Raw genomic sequence first — 17,329 nt, forward strand, 5'->3', positions numbered from 1 at the left:
AGCGCTACTCAGCGCGTCTGCAACCTATGTAGACACTGAGGCGAGGGAGTCAGGAATGGGATCAAGTGCGGAGTCTTTGGATGCAGCAGTCAAGGCTATAGTGGCGAAGAATATAGCAAGCGTCTTGTATTGCATGTGTTGAGATCCCAGTTTAATCCCAGCTAATTCGCAGTAACTAACATGGGATGGTTTCAACGCCAAGCCTCATTCATTATGCCAAGGCACTTGCATACGAAGGAACTCGGCTTCAACGCAATCGAGATTAGCGGCTTCAATGGAATTCGACCTCTCCATTTCTTTGTGATTCCATTCATGTTTCTATTACCAATTGAGGGGTGGGTAGAAACCCATAAATATGGGCTTCTCGGCAGGTATTGAGAGATCAGACAGACAATTTGAGCATATAAATCATCTTTGCAAGATATCTTCCATCCCATACATGCTTTGCACTAGTTCTACCTTGTACTTTGCCACAGCAGCTGTGTGAAGAACTTGGTACAGTGGGAATATATATTGAAAGGGAATCCCAATCAAAGATTAGGGATAGATGCCTGGTTTATTGGTGGTTTTTGTTAAAAAAAGAACAAATTTTCATAGGCCAAACAACACTAGACATTATGTGCTAGTAGTGCTATTGAGAGATTTTTACAAGCTGTATAAGATATGGATAGCTCTAGCATTTACAATTCACTTGGTATCTTGCTTTAGTGTTTTTCTAGTAAATCACCCGCAAAACTTTAAATTTGGATTGCGGGATGGAAAGCAAGTATAGAAAAATGTACGTAGTAACGTTTGCTATCATGTCCTCTAGCACTTCTCTCGCTTTAAACCTAAAAAAGTCGCAATCCCGCTTCGGGCACTACATTCAGTCGGCTCACGTCATTCCTTTGGCTCCTAGCGGCGGGACTTTGGCGATAGTTAATCAACAGTCGTCATCTTCAAGTGACCAAGGGCTAACAGAGGGTGACTTTGACATACTTCCCTTTCCTGCAGTTACAGGGTACTAGTAGATGTAGCTATGTATAGGAGATTGCCGTCAAAATATAAGGCCAAATATCACCCCTTATGCTACTAGTGTGCAGATACGACATACAACATGGGGTCTGTTTTAGAATTAAGGTTGCGTTATGTGGGTCCGCTAAAAGAAGCCAACCTTGGAAGTGGACTATGGTCATGTGGTATGGGATTTGGGTACACATACATATGAAGTCAAGGTATTCCCCAGACAATAATTCGAAACAAAATCAGCGGCTTGATGGTTAGTGACTATGTGCTGCTGGGAATCTATACTATCCCCGCCCCCATTCCGGGAGCACATTTTCTCTCTTGTCTAGTAGATAATAAGAAAGGCATCCAACATCGATCGTGGAAGTATTGGTGTCGATTCACTCGGAAAGTTTGACAGCTAAGATTCATGATTAGTTTGCTGCATTGACACAAAATATAGATTGGATATCCCCTCAAGATGGTACTTGTACTAGTTAGTCATGCTCCTACGTTCCCACGAATGTCATTGGAATTGTTCTCATATTTCCAAAACTTCATAACAGACTGGTCATTAACATGCAAAACCCAACAGCAAATCTATTTTTTGGCGCATATGAAACGGAAAGGATCCACGGGTATCTGTATCCACCTAGTCCTCATCCATCGACTCCCAGCCATCACCACCACGAGGCTCGCCCTCACCATCATCCTCACCCTCATCCGAATCAGACTCATCATCATCAGCACTGATACCAATAGTGCGCTCCTGGACATCGCCAGCAAGATCAGGCAGACGAGACACAAACGCACGACGGACAGCGCCGTTAGTCGAAGCATCCCAGATCTGCACATTACCCTTGCTACCAGCAACCGCCAACCGGAAGCTGACCTCCTGGTCGGGTGCGAAGGAAGCAGAGAACACCTTGCCGACCTCAAGCTTGCGCGTAACAATCAGAGTGGGTCTGTCGTTCTCGACACTCCACAGCTTAACGGTCTTGTCTGTTGAGCCAGTCACCAGGAAGCCGGGGATGTGGCGGTTGATATCGAAGGATGAAACGGAGGAGTCGTGTGCTTGCAGAGACCAGACAGGCTTGGACTCGGCTGGGGTGGTGGGGACATTACGCATGTCGTAGCGGTAAACCATGCCGCCGTCGGTAGTCACGTAGAAGAAGTTGGTGTCGTGTGAGTCCCAGCGCACACACTCGACATCGGCGTCGACGCCCCAGCGGGCCTGGGCGTCCGGCGCACGCATATCGGCTGCCACCACAGTGCGATCATAACTGCCGCTTAGCAGGATGGTGGACTCGGTTGGGTGCCAGTCTAGTGAGCAGACCTTGTCCTTGTGGTTGGAGTAGGACTTGGCGCAGGTGGCAGTGTTGAGATCCCAGAGCTTGACGGTCTTATCAGCTGAGGCCGAGGCAAGCAGGTTGCGGTGCTGACGGTTGGCGGCCAGCGCCAGGACGGCATCGATGTGGTACTCGTCGTTGGCCTTGGCCTTCTTCTTTTGCTTCTTCTTCATCTTATCGGCGTCCTGGCCACCCTGTCCGAGAATGGCATTGGGGTACATGCAGTCCACAACATCCAGATCCCAGATCTCGATATCGGGCTCCATGGTTCCGATAGCCACGAAGTTTCCTTGAGTCCGACCTTCGGGATTCTTGCCAACGGGGATATCAAGCCACTCTGTGCAAAGCGGAATGCCGGGCAACATGATGTCGTGGTGCACATAGAGGTTGTCCGCTTTGTCTTCATAGACGTAGACCTCCAAGTGCGCAACTTCGTCCTCCACCTTTCCGGCCAATAGAAGGTTGTCGTTGGGCATGATCTGGAGCTCCTCGCGTTCTTCATCATCCTCGTCCTCGGGGATCACAAGGTACGGGTCTTCCTCGTTGGGCTGGTGGTAGGCCAGTGATTGAACATTGCCGAACATGGTGACCTTCTCTCCATCCTCATCCATCTCCTCCTTGTCATAGTTATCCATGTCGAATTCCTTCAACACATCATCATCACTGTAAATCCAATTAGCACGAGTTAAATCCCCATTGCGCTCAATATTACTCACGTTGGATCGGTGCTCTTGGCTGCGGTCTTCTCCTCAGCATCATCAACCATAGCATCGTCACCCTCATCCCCAGCTTCTTCCTGGGCAGCATTCATATCGTCCTTCGCATCTTCAAGCTGCATGCGCGCAAGCTTAGATATGCGGCCCATCTCGGCCTCATCGATCTCATATTTGGTAGGGAACTGGGCAGCGACACCGCGCTTCACCCATGTCGTAGTCGTAATCATGGAAGACATTGTGAAAGTGTTGTGACAAAACTGATCACCGTCCACTTTTTTTTTATCGGCGATATTTTTTTTTATCGGTGTGCCTCGAGGGGCTTTCCGCCCGGCAGAATCAGGCCGATCTCCTTACCGCCCGGACATTTTGCGGACCCGCGATGTTACGTGCTTTGCGTTGATCGTATGATTGAACTTGCAATTGTCTTTCAAATTGTTCTGATTTTCAGCCTAATACCACCGCAATTATGCACTCTCACCTCCACACTTCTTACAATGCCAGTATGTCGAGTTCACCTACCCGGAATAATCATCTAGCCGTCCCTTTCGCTTTATAATTGCCGGTACTGACTGATACCACACAGATTGCGAAGAGATCATGACTGCTCTGGACGAGTGTCACGCTAAGGGGTTCCTACATAAAGTCATTGGAAGCTGCAACGATATCAAGCGTGACGTGAACAAATGCCTCTCCGCAGAACGATATGAGCGCGCAAAGCGCAACCGAGACGATGCGCGCAGCAACCGCCGGCGTGTTGAGGAGATCTGGGCCAAGGAGCGCGAGCTCAGTCAAGGGCCTGCTCCGGCTGCTGCAGTGGCGAATGTTGCAGCAGCGGCCAATACCAGTGCCGCGAAGCAATAGACTATGCTATGAGATGAGCATATGCCATCATGTTTGGGTTTGGAGTTTGGAGTGTGCTTTGTATGGCTATTCTTTGATTTAACTGATACCTGAAAAGACAGCACCGCTGCTTGGTATTGGTGGCAGCATTCCGCATGGGCCCGATATTGCAACTCGACTGGGATATATTCCCATAAGAATGCATGGGCACACGCAAACCGAGCCCAAATTATCTCCTCTCATTTCTGGGGAAGAGTACTTGTACGATATCTGAACATGTAAATATACATATGGCCAACTAGCCTTCGCTGTCTTCTGTCCTATTTTTATCAGGCACCAATGCCAAACACTGAATCTACGATATACTGCGGATTATAGGACCTCTTGAATGATATCAGATGTACATTACTATTATGTACATCAGCTGAACTTTTAGATATAACCCATCCGATCTGAACGCCGCACCCTAGAGTGAAATAAGGTTGAGAATGCATGCAATGATAACCAGCATCATGAGTCGCCTATGCCGTAAAGATTCAATCAAGCGTCAACCTCCATGGCCTCATTAGGCTCGGCGGCCTCCTCGTAGTCTTCACGAGGACCACTCTTAGCATGACGACGCTTCCTCTTAGGCTTGGGTGCGGCAGACTCATCGCCATCATTTTGCTCAGTAGCATCCGCGACAACATCCTTGGGGACAGCCTTATTCTTCTTCGGTGTAGGCACATCAATCTTCTTCTTAGCCTTCTTCACACTGAGAGGATTAGGCGCTTTAACCTTAGGACCGCGCTTCTTCTTAGGTTCCTCCTCACCAGCACTCTCGCCATCAGCCTCGCCATCTCTCTTACGCTTGCCGAGCATAGGATCCACATCCAATCCAGCGCGGAACTTCCCACGCTCATGACCATCCCGCACCATCTCCGACGGGCCGCTCATCGGCTCGAGGACCATTACCGAGCGCTTGACGTAGATGATAGGTACACCTGGAATAGAGCGGGCACCGGAGCGCAAAGCGTGAGAACGGCGCATAGCTTCCTCTTCTTTACGATCCTCCTCTGTCTTCCGTCTGCGGGGCTGGCTCTCGCTATTGTTGGTCTTTCTCAAGATTGGGTCCGCGCACGCGAGAATGTAGTGCTCCTTGTTCTTCTTTGAGTCTGCGTTGGGTGAAAGCAGTGAGAGGAGGCACTCGATTTCGTCGATGGGCGTGGAGTCCGCGTTGTGCGAGCAGTGGCGGAGCGGGAGTTCTGTGGGAGGGGGAAGGAAGAGAGGTCTGTATGGCTTTTCGGTCTTGGGGTTGATGGGTTGTGCGGCCATGATAGCGGCGAGCGAGCACTTTGTCAATACTTGGAGACGGTTAGTTGGGATGTGTCTTGGCGGATGGCACCTTTGGTGTTCGGTGCGACTCACGAGGCTTGACTTTGCCTTGGACTGTTCGTTCAAGCGCAGGAATCAGATCCATCTTGAAGGAGTCGGTGGCGCGAAGGAAATTCGAGTCAACTGTTCGAGCGCAGATTAGTATTGGACATCAGAGCAATGCATTGAATGGAACATACCCAGGACCTGGTACGCCTCTCGAAAACCGAAAGTGAGCTCATACTGGTGCATAAGCTTGCGATACTTCTTTGAACGTTTGGCCCTCATTGTGAATGATGAATGTCAAGTATTTGAGAATTGAATGCAGCAAAAGTCATGAGCTTCTCCGTCGACCGAAACTTTTTTCATTCTGCCGGGCGGAAGCGGCGGTGCTGTGGTCTGTGCTGATGTTGAGGTACCCAGTACTTTGTCCAAGTGGGGGCATTTATCCTTAAAATTAAGTACCCTATACTTTTCATTTACTAATCTCCGCAGACTTGCAGATGAGAAATGACACAGGATACTAGGTATTGAGCCGAAGAGATATTATTATTTGTTCTTTTTAAACCGAGAAGGCTATTAAATGATGGGCAGAGAAGCCACATCGCACCAGCAATGGAATACCTCATAGGTGAATGCATACATGTAAGGAAACAGATGTGGTAGAGGGGATATATGTTATAGGTAGGAATCACCAGCTTAACAGGGTGGCATCAGGTCTTTGGTGTGTTCGCAAACCACCGATGCACGTTCTCCGCTGGTCATATAGTTGTCTGAGCCGATGCAAGATACCAACGGATGGGAGTATGACGACTGAGCAATCAAGCCTCGTGCCGGAAGACCGGGGGTTATGATTTCCTGCGGGTGGGTATTTGACTGCAATGCATGTCTGGGTCCTGATTCGACACTTGCAAGGCATCATAGCTACACAATAGCGATGTGGCGGGACAAGCTTTTGGCGATATGTATGAGCATCTAGCATTGAGGCTAGACGGGAAATAAAAGCCTGCCTTGCGGGCCGAGGTGTGGTGTCAATGAAAACTGGCGTACGGCCGAGGGTAGCGTGGAATTCAAAGATCCGGTGGAAATTTGTGAAGGAAAATCTGGCCATAAAGCGAATAGCTGCCTCTCATCCATCACTTTTCTCGCAGGATGCGACGACGACGGAAATATCGTCCATTTTGCCCCCTTCAATAGCGAGACCCTCTTCCACAGCCTTCTCCATGAAGGGACTCTCTGCAAAAGGATCCTGGGCAATCGTCAGAGCGGCATTAAGCAGTTCCCGGGCGACATAGACATTGCGATCATCAGAGAGATGAGGGTGTCGTGTAGCATTCTTCGGCGCCACGCGCCCTTCCTCCCACGTGTCAATACTGTCCATAACGACTTTCAGAACCTCATGTTCCCAGAGGTTATCCATGACGCCATCCGAGAGCGCCAGGACGATGTCGTTTTCCTGCACCGCAATTTTAGACATGACTGCATCTTTTCGGGGTGTGTCGATACTGTTTGTGCCAAGCTGCATGGGACAATCGAACCAATGCCACTGCTCCGCAGTGCGGAAAAGAACTTTATTCTCGCTTGGTCGAATCACGAGGATCTTACAATCGCCCAGGTTTGTAACGTACAGCAATGGCTTATGCGTGCCGTCTTTTTCCTTGGTCCAGTGTAGTATGGCAGTGGCGGAGGTCGTCGTGCCGAGCCACTCGGTAGGAGACGTGGTTGCCTGCAGGGTCTCCTCGTATGCATACTGCAGGTATCCGACCGGGTCGAGGGTGGGCATGTGGTGGTCCACGTTCTTTTCGACCTCGAGGGCCCAGAAGTGTAATAGGAGTCTAGACCAGAGTCTGTATGAATGAAAAAGTCAGCGATCGTGCGCATAGGATAAAAATTGAGACGAGAGAACTCACGCAGCGTGACCACGAGGTTTCGTAGCCCAGGCGCCTACGCCATCATCGACGCCTATAAAGTTCTCCGCAACGATGATCGCATCGTCTCCATTATTCAAGCCGCGGACTAGCTCGCCCTTGACGGATAATCTCTTATCCTGGCTAAGTCCGTGTGTCGTCAAAGGATCCGAGAAGGATGAAGAGGGTGGGGACAGAAAAGGTGGAGGGAAGGGTCGTGAGGGTCGTTTGGCACATAGAGCGTAGCCAGTATCGAATCGAAAGGGCGATTTGGGGGAACCCAAGGGCTTAGCGGGGACGGGAGTGGTGATGCCGTAGGAGGGCCACACTGCCGCGTGATATGGCCGTGCCGTGCTCGGTTGTCGGAGGTGGGCACTCTGGATCGGAATTTGATTTATGCTTATGTTCGCGATCCACTTGCTAATGGACGTCCATGATGATGATAATGAATGTGACACTGCCTTGGTTACCATCCCTAACTTGGCTCTCTGTGCGCCAAGATGGGCTCGGCGGATTTCTGGGGCATTAAGGCATGAAAGTGAAAAATGAAGAGAAAGAATACCGGAAGACAGCAGAAAACGATTGTTGACTCAGACCTGGACTTGGAGGCACAGAGAAGAAAAATGCGATTCACCGGTGAAGGCCGAGAATGTCTCGAAGATATCACTGGTCTGCGCCGCCGACTGTGCCTTACACTACGGAGTATCTCTGAGCATATGAAAATCGTGAAATCTCGTCATTCTTGATATTTCTCATTCTTTTGTTACTTGGGATTCTTCTTTAATTTTGTTAATTTGTTAGATTTGTCCATCTATCTGTTTTTATTTTTTTTTTTTAAAAAAAGAGCAGTCGATAATACAAAAACCCCGCGACTCTTAGGGCTACGTTTACTTATCTATATCTCTGCCGATCCAATGAGCCTCTTGTCTATATCGCCGAAGATGATATTTCCCCTTAAATTGCAGCTCTTGATTTTGTTTTCTTTACACATGGGTTCCAGAAGACAAATGAGAGTGTTTAAAATCTACCAGTCAAGTAGAACGCTTTCCAGGACAGCAATACGCAGCCAAGTCAGCGAGGAGATGCAATATGTCCTTATAATGAACTATAAAAGACATACTTTAGTAAGGAGTCCAAAGAGCGGGGTCTGATCTATATGTCCACCGCAATGATGAATTGGTGGAAACCATACTAGCCGGCCTGGCAGCAATCGCCGAGCTCGCCGAAACTGGGGAATACTTCCAAGTGCCCCAAGATACCGGCGAAGATGATTTCCTTGTTAATACTGGGGCTGGAATTCCAAAAAGCCGGGTGATCCAAATTGTATCACTTTTGGGTTCCTAGGGGTGCAGTCGTGTGGCCTGCTCTGCTGTTTTCGAAGTTAGATCGTCGGATATGGGATAGGCGAGTCTGTACGAAACATTAGGTATCATTTGGGGTTGAATTAATTCCATTTCGAGACTCAATATGTAGACCTCTCGTATTGGTTTCATCAAATAAATGACATGGCTCATGATCAGTTTCAATATCTGTCAAATGATGTTATTCACCCTGTGGGTTCCTCCCATTATTTCCCTTCAATGGTTTCTCTTCGATCACTTCCCCGGAACTGACTGACCTTTCCTCCTTTTTGGTGTCATTTTTTTGGTCGTTTTCGTTTTCGTCTTGCAGATTGAATTCGTTTTGAATGGTTTCCATCAAACTCTGATGTACAGAATACCCACTTTGGGAATCCTTAATCCATTTGAACTATGATGTAGTTCACGAACCGAACTGGGAACTGCAAATCATGAATTGTAGTCGTGTCTGTAGTCGTAATCATAATCATAAGTCGTGGCCCAAGTGACAGGACTGCGATCTTAGAAGTTTGCCTGGGACTCTTCCCGGAGAGCCATATCTCGTTCCGTAGAGATCAACAGAGAGAATAGTTCGAAAGCTTGGTCCAATTCAATGGCAATATCAACAGCCTCAACATCACGTCTGAGCTCAGATAAACCATGAAAGAACATGCGAGCAGTAGTAGTAGCAGTAGCGGCGAAAGTAGGTCCATTGCGTCTGTGGGCAAGACCACGCTTGGTCGCCATGATGCGTACATGTCGCTCCGCACAGTGGCAGGGGCGCTCCACCTCTTCGGTACACTGCGAGGAACATGAACAATTAGAGCTGCAAATGCATTTTCGTTGCCTGATGAGGTAGTAAAGGCCAGGGGCGGACTCTTTTTTGCGTTCCTCTCCGATGGTTGTGCCCATTTTTTGGGCGATATGAGCCAAGCGGTAGTCCCTCACAATCTCTGTGTCCCAGACAGCCATGCCCACATTCTCTGGGAGAATCCAGGGAAGCTGCTCAAGTTTAACGTCGTCAGGGGGAGTAGTAACTGGAGTCAAGGTGAGATACTTCTCCGACATTGTTGCCATTGTCTCTGCTGGGATAAAGTTGAGGAACGGAATGACTTCTCTCCATTTCTCGCAGTAAGATCCGTGTCGGTAAGAGACAGTTTTTATCGCAAACGGGCGATATCCGAGAGGGTCAAAGCAGGGAAACTCTGGCTTGCTTTTCTTTTTCATGATCTGATCGATGTATCCTTGCTGGAAGTGGGCAATAACGTCTTTTCGAAGGATTGCGCAAATCTCTGGAGAGTCCAGCACGTCCTTGAATGCGAGAACGATACGGTAGAGATGATCTGCCTCTGGCATGAGGAATGGAAGCTCTATTCGCAATGCACTAGTGTCGACTCGGTAAGAACCGCAAAGCTCAATGCTGGCCAGCTCAATGGTGATGCGGGCATAAAGGGCATAATAGAGGTTCTCGACGGTGTCAATCAGCACGGCCATCTTCTGGGTGCACACGTTCTGTTCGCTTCGTTTGATCCAGAATGGTAGACCGGTCTCTGAGTCGTCGTTCTAAGAGTAGAATGCCGGTGTTAGCAATTGTATTTCGAAGCAGCAAGAGATGGAAGTATAAAGAAAGAGTAAAGTTGTGGGCTCAAGTCATACCTCCGCGCCGTAGTACAAGATGATTATCTCCATCATCTTTGACATAGTGTACAACTTGCCAAAGATGCGCATGATGACACCGAGGTGAATCGATTCCTCGACCGGGTCCATGGTCTCGGGGGCCACGACCTTGGCTGGAGTCGTGGGCGAGGGCATGGATGGAACCATGACCCATTCATCGCTGCTCACAGTGTAAAGACGGAGGCGGCCCCGGCCGCTGGATGCGAGCTATCACAGATCAGGGACAGCTCTTTCAGAAGTGAAACCTATGTATGGAGCAAATCACTTACCAATGCCTCAGAAAATCCTGATCTGTGGGATGAGCCAGGTTGCAAGGGCGTCTTCGGCTCAGACCCAGTCGTGTTTGAAGTGGACGAGACGAGCGAAGGCATGGTCGAATTGCTGGAAACTTCGACCCGCCGGGGGTGGTTGGCAGTACGAGAAAGTAGGGACAATGCTTCCTCCGCAATTGACTGGCAGTATCTGAAGAAACGTTCCTTCAACTGTTCGATCTCTTCATAGGGAGGGTCCTCTCCATCCTTGACACGCGCACAGGCATTCTCCATCATGGCCTTGGTGGCCTGGGCATAAGCATCAATACAGTTCTTACCCCGTTGGAAAAACAAATCGACGTCCTCTCCTGATTGCAGAGCATTTAGGCGAGCCTGGGAAATGGTTGCAGCCATTGCTAGAGGGTCAAGGTTGGAGTCGGATGCCACTGTCGGCAGAGGGGTTGGGGGGAACATGGCCATGACAGTTGGTAGAGGATGGGGTAACATGAATTCAGAATAAACGCTGGAACTGTCTGAGACGGGACGCTTAGGGTAAACAGGCAGGGTAGTCTCATGGGGGATCTCTGGTTCACGTGGTTGCCTCTTTCGTAGTTTGGAGAGAGCAACCCCCCATAGACCTTTATTGGGAGCCATACTGTTCCGGTATTCAGTATTCACAGTGTTGAAATAGCGCTCAAAGATGAGAGATGAAATTATTAGAAGAAAGAAGAAGAAATGGATGACCCTTTTTGGTATTTATGTTTGTTAGACTATTTCAGGTTATTGCGTCCATTCACTCCCGGTGTTGCGCAACAAAAGTATAGAACTTCACGGCAGGTGCGATGCAGAGTTGATATGATTCGATCCTTCCATGCCATGTGCCAATATCCAAATACCTAGGTAGGTCATGTCCATGCCTGCCATATCCAAATGCAGGTAAGATGCACCGATTGCTCAATACGAACTACCTAGTCAGGTTTGTTGATGACTAGGCGCGCTGAAGCGGCTGGGAATCCGCTTCGCGTGATTGGCTGCCAGATAGAGAAACATGTAGAAGAACAATGCACGGTGGAGTGGCTCATGCATTCATTTGAAAAACTATATACCCAAATAGCCGTTGGAGGTTCCATAAAGGGCGTCTCCAAATGGCTCCGAAGACGGTTTGTCTACATAGGTACCTAAGGGGCCTGGAAAATCAGACTTCGAGTGATGTATAGTTCTAGTATTACTTGTTTGAGTAATCGTGAAGCAAGTTTCTTGCTGAAAATGTCAACATTGTGAGACAATGCACACGCTTTATCATATATTGTCCATGCTTGTTCCGTCTATTGCTGTTTATCTGCTCCGTATCTATGGCTGGTGAACTTCATACTCTATCTGTGTTCAATGTTCCATCGCCAAGGTTATATGGATGTTTGAAAGCCCTAACTTTGTCAAGCTTAGTTCCAAATTTGGAAATCTGAGCGGCTGGGGATATCATTCGCGTAGCTGGGTGATAAGACGCAAACAGATGAGATATTTCAGGTAAAGAAAGGATGAGCCATATGATAGATCCTCAAATAAACATTTCCAAGGCCTGAACGAAGCGGAAACTCCTCAGCCTATCAACCATAGTCCCTGAAAGGCTTAGGCACACCTACAACGTATCATCTGCTAAAACTTCGAGTGATTTCCTACGACCTCAAGGGATTTACTACAGTTTCGAGTGATGATAATATCAATAATATGTCTATAGGTTCAGATATAGCTAGAGATATAAGTATAGAAAGTAAGATGTTGAGATGTAAGGTTGGGTTGCTTAAGAGTAATGGCTCGAGTAGTTGGTTAAGCGCCGAGACAACAAACATCTAACACTACAAATATGCTGCTAGGTAGTATCTAAACAAAGAAAAAGTGTATAAACAATAGACTTGAATTGGCTGATACAAACAAATAAATTTCGAGGCTCTAACCCTGCACTCGGAACGTGCGACCACTAGCGGTCTTGCGCTCACGTTCTTCATTCTCCGGTCGAGCTCGGTTAAGCACTGTGGTGGGTTAGCGGTAGACATACTTGCTTTGATTGGGTGATACGTACCCTGAAGGAAGTCTGCTGTTCTCTTCCTCATTCGAGTGTGGATGTAGGCCTGCGATAAACAGTTAGTCATCATTTCTTTAATCATCTAAAGAAGACTGAGAGAAACCGCGTACCTTTGAGGCTTTGATGTGGTAGTGGAAATAATCACGGAAGGTCTGGATGTGAGAAATGTTTTCATAACGACGCTGCGGGGTCAGGTGTCGAGGGAACAGAACTGCAAGCCGAGTCAGTACTAAAATGGGGATCGAGGGCATATTGTGAATTCATACCAAAGGTGACATAGCTAACTTCGCCTCCAGTGGCATTCAAACCAGGCACATTTGCTAGCTCGAGGGGAGGGTCGTTGCGGAACAGAACTTGAGGGGCATTCTGAAGCGTCAAGACACGTCGCCGGGCGTCGACGAATTCCTATAGAATGTGAGTAAGAGTTCCTCGTGATTTGCAGACCAAATGCGGCAAGTTACGAACCTGCAGGAAGACCTTGCCAAAGATCCGGTCTGTCTCTTCACGGAACACAGTGCTGAAGATCACTGTGACTCGATCCCAGTTGGCTTTAATATAGATGGCCTCCTCTTCGCGGTAGTGAATCGCCATAACTTCACCGCCCTCCTGGATACCCTGTGGTGCTGACTCTGAGGTGTATCTGGAAGCCTCCTCGGCGAGCTTGTTGAATTCGTCGAATGCTTTCTCGAAAGGAGCAGCCATTGCGTTCCGTTTCAGGAGAGCAAGCTTCATAATCAGGTCATTCCGGGCCTCCTCCTCTGCAGGAAGGTTGTCGAGATCGATTTGTACTGAGAAGTCATAGCCTGGCTCCGGAGACACAATGTATGGACCGTATTCTCTCTCCAACACCTCCTGGGCTCCGTACTGAACCAGTTCCTTGTAGCATTTCACATTGATCGAGATGAGGATCTTCGTCTTAGACTCGGGAGTTGAGAGGTGAAATGTCACACCGTCGAAGTCGGAGACCACTTGGTCAATGGATACGGGGGTTGCTCTGAGTTCAGCTTGTTAGCGGATGCCTGATTCGGGGTGATGTGTATACAATGCGCGGGGTCGCAGTGCTTGGGGGGGGAACAAAACGTACCCAGAAAAGCGCTCCGTCAGGAGCGACTGGATCAAAGCATTCTGGTAATCTAAAAGAAGCATGACGGGCAGGACAATGGCTGGTATGCACAGTGCAGATGAGTGGCTGTTGTGAGGTTGCCCGTGATCGTCATGGGCGGTGGGGGGGGAGCCGGAGAGGTCGCTGTCGCCGCCCGTATTAATTTTATCCTATCGATAGCAATCGGAGATTCCAAAAATTTTCCCATCCACCTTCAACGATGGTGAAATCATACTTGTACGTGCGATTTTTTGTGATTTGGAATCCTCTGATCTAAGCGCTAACCTTTTCCCAGTAAATTCGAGCATTCGAACACATTCGGGCTCGTCGCCTCGGCGTCTTCGAATGCGGTTTGGGCCAAAGATGACCAGATCAATGTTGCACGCCAGACTGGCGCCGGACGAGCCATCGTCGGCGCAGGTGAGGAAGTTCTGTGCTGGGATGTGAAGAAGGGAGAACTTCTTGGAAGATGGCGCGATTCTGCCTGCAGAGCGCAAGTCAGTGTGGTCACTCAGAGCATGACAGATGAAGATATCTTCGCCGTTGGGTGAGTATTTTCCAGTGTGACCTAGTCGGAAGATTTTTCTCTAACTATCATGTCTCTTCTCAGTTACGAGGATGGAAGTATTCGTCTTTGGGATTCGCGCACAGCCACCGTCATTATTTCTTTCAACGGTCATAAATCCGCCGTCACCAAGCTGGCCTTCGACAACGCAGGCGTGCGCCTCGCCAGTGGTTCGAAAGATACCGATATCATCGTCTGGGATTTGATCACCGAGACCGGTCTTTTCAGACTTCGCGGACACACCGATCAGATCACATCGCTACATTTCCTATTCCCTTCGCCAGAATTGCTTACTGCTTCCGGATTGAGTGAACACTCGGGATTCCTATTGACCACCGGAAAGGATGCATTGATCAAAGTCTGGGATCTGGCCTCTCAGCACTGCATTGAAACACATGTGGCACAATCAAATGGCGAGTGCTGGAGCTTGGGGCTTTCACCTGACCAGGGTGGATGTATTACGGCCGGCAATGATGGTGAACTTCGGGTCTGGTCAATTGACGAGGCTGCTATGATGGAGATTTCCAGGGAGAAGGTGGGCGCGGATGGTCGTCGAATTCTCACAGAACGAGGAACTTTTTACCGACATGGCAAGGACCGCACAATCGGGATCCGATTCCACCCCCGCTCAGACTATGTTGCATTCCACGGTTCCGACAAGTCGGTCGAGGTTTGGCGCATTCGATCTCAGTCGGAGGTACAAAAGAGTATGGCCCGTAAGAAGAAGAGAAGAAAGGAGAAGGAGGCTCGTACCGAGGAAAACGGACCGGAAGAGGATAACGACAAGCCGGAGGATGTTTCCGCCGCTCCTGTATCGGAAGTCTTCGTCCAACATGTCATCGTGCGAACTGGTGGAAAGGTTCGTTCCTTTGACTGGATGACCAACAAGTCAAGTGGATTGAACCTCCTGGCCGCGACAACAAACAACCAGCTCGAGGCCTACAACATTGTGCCAGCGAACAAGAAGAACACCGACAGCGAGGATCCTGACTACACTCGGAGCTTGGCAGTGGACATTCCTGGTCACCGAACAGATATCCGGTCGATTGCATTGAGCTCCGACGACCGAATGCTTGCCTCTGCTTCGAATGGCACTCTCAAGATTTGGAACGTTCGCACCGAAAGTTGTCTACGAACACTCGAGTGTGGATATTCCCTGTGTTCCGCATTCCTTCCTGGTGATAAAATTGTGGTTGTTGGTAACAAGAACGGAGAACTCGAGGTGTTTGATATTGCATCCTCAACCTTGCTCGACACTATCAAAGCCCACGACGGACCCGTGTGGTCACTCCAGGTGCACCCAGACGGCAAGTCTATGGTCAGTGGAAGCGCAGACAAGACTGCCAAGTTCTGGAACTTCCAGGTTGTCCAGGAGGAAATCCCGGGAACCAAACGTACCACTCCCCGCCTCAAGCTGGCACACACAAGAACCCTGAAGGTCAACGACGATATCCTCAACCTTCGTTTCTCTCCGGATTCACGACTTCTGGCGGTTTCTCTCTTGGACAACACTGTGAAGGTCTTCTTCGTCGACTCGCTCAAGCTATTCCTCAACCTTTACGGACACAAGCTTCCTGTTTTGAGCATGGATATTTCTTATGATAGCAAACTAATTGTCACTTGCTCGGCTGATAAGACCGTTCGCCTCTGGGGATTAGACTTTGGTGACTGTCACAAGGCCTTCTTGGCCCACGAGGACAGTATCATGGCAGTGGCATTCGTTCCTCACAACAAGGATGGAAACGGTCACAACTTCTTCAGTGCAAGCAAGGACCGTATCATCAAATACTGGGATGGTGACAAGTTCGAGCAAATCCAGCGCCTCGTTGGTCACCACGGTGAGATCTGGGCACTTGCCATGAGTCACACTGGCGACTTCATTGTCAGTGCCAGTCACGACAAGAGCATCCGCATCTGGCAACAAACAGACGAGCCATTGTTCCTGGAGGAAGAGCGTGAGAAGGAGATGGAAGAGGCTTACGACAGTACGCTCACCGCCTCTCTTGAGCAGGAGGACGGTGAAGATGGCGAGAAGGCCGAAGCCGTCGATGCTGGCAAGCAGACAACCGGCACTCTCATGGCTGGAGAAAAGATCATGGAAGCTCTAGAACTAGGCCTCGAGGATCTCGAAGTCGTACGCGACTGGCACAAGGTCAAGGCCGCCAACCCCAACGCCGCCGCGCCCGATCGTAACCCAGTCTACTTGGCTCTCAACAACGTCTCCGCCGAGCAGCACGTTCTGAACACCGTCCAGAAGATCCCCGCAGCTGCCCTCCAGGATGCTCTCTTGGTTCTACCATTCTCCAAACTCTCCGCTCTCTTCACCTTCCTTAACATCTGGGCCGATCGCGAATGGAACGTGCCCCTCACCTGCCGCGTGTTGTTCTTCATCCTGAAGACCCACCACCGCCAGATTGTTGCCAGCAAGATGATGCGTCCTATGCTCGACAGCATTCGGGCATCGCTTCGTCGTGTCCTTGCCCGTCAGAAGGACGAGATGGGCTTCAACCTTTCCGCGCTGCAGTTTATCGGCAACCAGATCCGCGAGCAGGGTACCACAGATTACGTTGATGAGGATACCTGGGAGGAGCAGCAGACCTCCAAGGGCACTGGCAAGAAGCGCCAGTTTGTTAGCGTTGCCTGAGTTTAGGATTTGTGTACAAGCATGTCTATTGGCGTTGTGATCATTTTCGACCTTGTTACCTTGGAAGGTCTTCTCTGTCTGTGTTCCATATAAAAGTTTTATATCCTTGGGAGTTGAAAGAGAATTTAAGGGATGTATGATAGCTCAATTTCGAAGTAAATAGAATCATTTCCCTGGGATAATTGTCTACTGAATTTTCATAAACCCAAGTAATACAAAGTAATGGAATTATTCATTCAATTGATCTAGCTATTATATTCTCCCACACCAACAATCCAAGCAGTCGATAATACCGAAAAAGAATCCAAAATCTGTATTGCAAAGAGACATCATTAGCGATTTACTCCAAGCAACGACACGTTGATTGTTCCAAGACCAGAACCAAGAAAAGAAACAACAAGGATCAAAGACTCTACTCAGGAGAACCATTGTAAGCATCGACGACAGGGATTTTAGCCCCTGCCATACCTCTTCCGGCTCTTCCTATTAAAAATTCCGGTTCTAATGCGAATCTCATCATGATA

The 17,329-nt window shown here is 49.0% G+C and overlaps 8 protein-coding genes across 8 annotated transcripts; 3 read left to right on the forward strand and 5 right to left on the reverse strand.

Moving 5' to 3' along the window:
* Positions 1 to 1,636: 1,636 nt before the first annotated feature.
* Positions 1,637 to 3,285, reverse strand: N7447_008464 (rRNA-processing protein PWP1; the record flags this gene model as incomplete). Its single annotated transcript, XM_057232726.1, has 2 exons — positions 1,637 to 2,996; positions 3,050 to 3,285. The coding sequence occupies 2 exons, from the start codon at positions 3,283 to 3,285 to the stop codon at positions 1,637 to 1,639; spliced, it is 1,596 nt and encodes a 531-aa protein (XP_057082268.1).
* Positions 3,286 to 3,515: 230 nt separating this feature from the next.
* On the forward strand, positions 3,516 to 3,910 carry N7447_008465 (COX assembly mitochondrial protein; the record flags this gene model as incomplete). Its single annotated transcript, XM_057232727.1, has 2 exons — positions 3,516 to 3,549; positions 3,633 to 3,910. The coding sequence occupies 2 exons, from the start codon at positions 3,516 to 3,518 to the stop codon at positions 3,908 to 3,910; spliced, it is 312 nt and encodes a 103-aa protein (XP_057082269.1).
* A 519-nt stretch (positions 3,911 to 4,429) lies between these two features.
* Positions 4,430 to 5,530, reverse strand: N7447_008466 (rRNA-binding ribosome biosynthesis protein UTP23; the record flags this gene model as incomplete). The annotated part of the gene is made up of 3 exons (XM_057232728.1): positions 4,430 to 5,232; positions 5,297 to 5,386; positions 5,443 to 5,530. 3 exons carry the CDS (start codon positions 5,528 to 5,530, stop codon positions 4,430 to 4,432), a joined length of 981 nt encoding a protein of 326 aa, XP_057082270.1.
* Positions 5,531 to 6,371: 841 nt separating this feature from the next.
* N7447_008467 (PP2C family serine/threonine-protein phosphatase) lies at positions 6,372 to 7,622 on the reverse strand (the record flags this gene model as incomplete). The annotated part of the gene is made up of 2 exons (XM_057232729.1): positions 6,372 to 7,089; positions 7,153 to 7,622. The coding sequence occupies 2 exons, from the start codon at positions 7,620 to 7,622 to the stop codon at positions 6,372 to 6,374; spliced, it is 1,188 nt and encodes a 395-aa protein (XP_057082271.1).
* Positions 7,623 to 7,694: 72 nt separating this feature from the next.
* Positions 7,695 to 7,895, forward strand: N7447_008468 (uncharacterized protein; the record flags this gene model as incomplete). Its single annotated transcript, XM_057232730.1, has 1 exon — positions 7,695 to 7,895. The coding sequence occupies one exon, from the start codon at positions 7,695 to 7,697 to the stop codon at positions 7,893 to 7,895; it is 201 nt and encodes a 66-aa protein (XP_057082272.1).
* Positions 7,896 to 9,008: 1,113 nt separating this feature from the next.
* N7447_008469 (uncharacterized protein) lies at positions 9,009 to 11,068 on the reverse strand (the record flags this gene model as incomplete). Its single annotated transcript, XM_057232731.1, has 3 exons — positions 9,009 to 10,049; positions 10,143 to 10,370; positions 10,433 to 11,068. 3 exons carry the CDS (start codon positions 11,066 to 11,068, stop codon positions 9,009 to 9,011), a joined length of 1,905 nt encoding a protein of 634 aa, XP_057082273.1.
* A 1,293-nt stretch (positions 11,069 to 12,361) lies between these two features.
* Positions 12,362 to 13,640, reverse strand: N7447_008470 (actin-related protein 2/3 complex subunit 2; the record flags this gene model as incomplete). Its single annotated transcript, XM_057232732.1, has 6 exons — positions 12,362 to 12,441; positions 12,492 to 12,540; positions 12,605 to 12,705; positions 12,761 to 12,899; positions 12,960 to 13,488; positions 13,579 to 13,640. 6 exons carry the CDS (start codon positions 13,638 to 13,640, stop codon positions 12,362 to 12,364), a joined length of 960 nt encoding a protein of 319 aa, XP_057082274.1.
* Positions 13,641 to 13,816: 176 nt separating this feature from the next.
* On the forward strand, positions 13,817 to 16,805 carry N7447_008471 (snoRNA-binding rRNA-processing protein DIP2; the record flags this gene model as incomplete). The annotated part of the gene is made up of 3 exons (XM_057232733.1): positions 13,817 to 13,833; positions 13,892 to 14,143; positions 14,207 to 16,805. 3 exons carry the CDS (start codon positions 13,817 to 13,819, stop codon positions 16,803 to 16,805), a joined length of 2,868 nt encoding a protein of 955 aa, XP_057082275.1.
* Positions 16,806 to 17,329: the final 524 nt, after the last annotated feature.

This window comes from Penicillium robsamsonii, assembly GCF_028829455.1.
Source record: "Penicillium robsamsonii strain IBT 29466 chromosome Unknown utg000005l_segment0_segment0, whole genome shotgun sequence".
In the NCBI taxonomy this organism is placed as follows: Eukaryota; Fungi; Ascomycota; class Eurotiomycetes; order Eurotiales; family Aspergillaceae; genus Penicillium; species Penicillium robsamsonii.